The sequence below is a fragment of the Trypanosoma equiperdum genome, assembly GCF_001457755.1.
Source record: "Trypanosoma equiperdum strain OVI genome assembly, contig: ctg_775, whole genome shotgun sequence".
Classification (NCBI taxonomy): domain Eukaryota; phylum Euglenozoa; class Kinetoplastea; order Trypanosomatida; family Trypanosomatidae; genus Trypanosoma; species Trypanosoma equiperdum.
Genome location: NW_027124726.1, coordinates 2,149 through 4,272, shown reverse-complemented (window position 1 = coordinate 4,272; position 2,124 = coordinate 2,149). Strand labels below are relative to the sequence as shown.

At 45.1% G+C, this 2,124-nt stretch overlaps 1 pseudogene across 1 annotated transcript; it reads left to right on the top strand.

Annotated features, from left to right (window-relative positions):
- The first annotated feature begins 877 nt into the window (after positions 1 to 877).
- On the top strand, positions 878 to 2,116 carry TEOVI_000363700:pseudogene (annotated as a pseudogene). The gene has a single exon. A coding segment is annotated over exon 1 (1,239 nt).
- Positions 2,117 to 2,124: the final 8 nt, after the last annotated feature.

Below are 2,124 nucleotides of genomic sequence, written 5' to 3'. Positions count from 1 at the left end.
ATGGATAATAATATTAATTGTGGTAGGGTGTTTTGAATATGCATATGCTAATACTATGATAATTATAGGGGTTTTGAAAGTCGGCATAAAAGCCAAATTCAAAGAACTGAAAAACAATGGCAAGGGTGATGTTGAAGTGGGTAAAAAATGGAGTGGAAAGCACGAGGAACATTATTAGTGAATGAAAGAAAAAAAAAGAGGGAGGGGAAGATAGTGAGACATGTACAGAGAGCAGATGGAGTTGCTACATTATACACAGTGATTGAAGGGCCAGATGAGATAGAAGGAAAGAAAATAAGGAATGAAACAACAAAAATTAGTAATATAATACATCAGGAGGAAAAGGAGGCTCCCATTATTATTTCGCGAATTGCAATCAGCAGTGGATATATGGTACCATGGAGGTGTTTCTGGCACCACTTCTTTTTAGTATGATGGTGGATCCTGATGTCAACAATTGGTGCCAGCTACCTGCGCATCATTTGGCGTGTGACCGATGTTCAAAGCTAATACCATGTCAATCTTACAAAACGAATAGATTTTTGGCACTGGAAATTGTTACTATAAAAATATGTATAATAACAGTTGAATACCACACACAGCCAAAAACTATAGGCCACTCACCAAAGGAAGGACAAATTACAGCCGCGGCGCAGGAGCACATAGGCTACAAATTCACCCGGTCGCTATATTTGTTGACAGGGACAAAAATACGGTTTCGTTTAAGCTAGTATGACAAAGATACCTCACCACTGAAGGCAAACTTTAGTTATAATTTTTCTCTGTTGTGGATAACTCGTCGCAGCCTCAAGTTGAATAGTAAAGTATTTAAATTATGGAGAGTAACGATAGCAGAATGACGCCAATACTGTTACGCATTTTGACAGTAGTTCTAGTGGTGCAAACTCTAGAAACAGCGTCTGCTGGCAACATCAAAGAAGCGGAAAACGCCCAAGTATTTAGCGCCCTGTGTGACATAGTGGCAACAGCAGAAGGCGGATTGCAACTGCCAACCATCAGCGACACCAGTGAAGCCGATTATGACTACATCCAGAAACTGAACATGACGGTTGCGAAAGAAAGCTGGCAAAGAATGTTCATAGAACAAGCAGAACCGCTAAAGCTATTCGACGACCCAGAAAAAGCAAACCAGAAAAACAAGGGCTACGAAAGGCTATGGCCAACATGGAAAAAAGCATTACAAGCAGTCAAGGCAAAGCAGGAAGACGCAGAAGTAAAAGATAGCAGACTGAAGGATCTCAAAGGTGCCGCCGCGGTGGCAGCAAGAAACCAACTAATAGTCATTTCTGCGGAAGCAGCAGCAGCGATGGACGAAGCAGGAGACACAGCTGCTCAGAACGACGGCCTCAGCGACGCAACCCTCAACGAGTTACTCAAAGAAGCGGTGTACGGCACCAAATCAGCCAAAGAAACAACTTACAGCGTACCAAACATATTCGGAGCGGCAACAACAGGACCGCGGACGGCGGCGTGTGATACTGCGACGGCGACGACGGCGGCAACGCCCAAAACAGTGTTGGCGGCACTGATGTGTTCCTGCTACGAAGACCAAACAACAGGAGTCGCGGAAGTGTGTTTCACGGGCCTCACAATAAGCACCAAATGGAACGATAACACACAAGCGCCAGATCACGCAGACATGCAAAAGATCACCAAAAAGTGCGGCAGGCACCCCAGAGGCCACGCAGCAGCGAGCAACATAGAGCAACTACTGACAAGCGTCAAGAAACTAATAACAACGAGCGGCGACGACGGCTATTTAGGAGCATACCAGGGGACCGGCTGCAACGGACGGAACAACGGCGGCATTTGCGTGAAAATAACAAACTACAAAACTGACGGCGAATCTGCACTAAAAAAACTTCCTTGGTACAGCAAACTACTCGACCTTAAAATCAAACTGGAGGACAGAGAAGCAAAAGCAGCAGCAGCTGCCATAAGGTCTCAATTTCTACGACAGCTACGGAGCAAAGCAGCAAGCGTCAGCTCAGCAGTGGAAATTCCAATAAGCACAGAAACAACCGGTGAAACAGAAAAAAATAGCAAGAAAACAGAGGCTAAGGCATGCGGCACTCACAATACAAACGCAACCTGCGCGGCAAA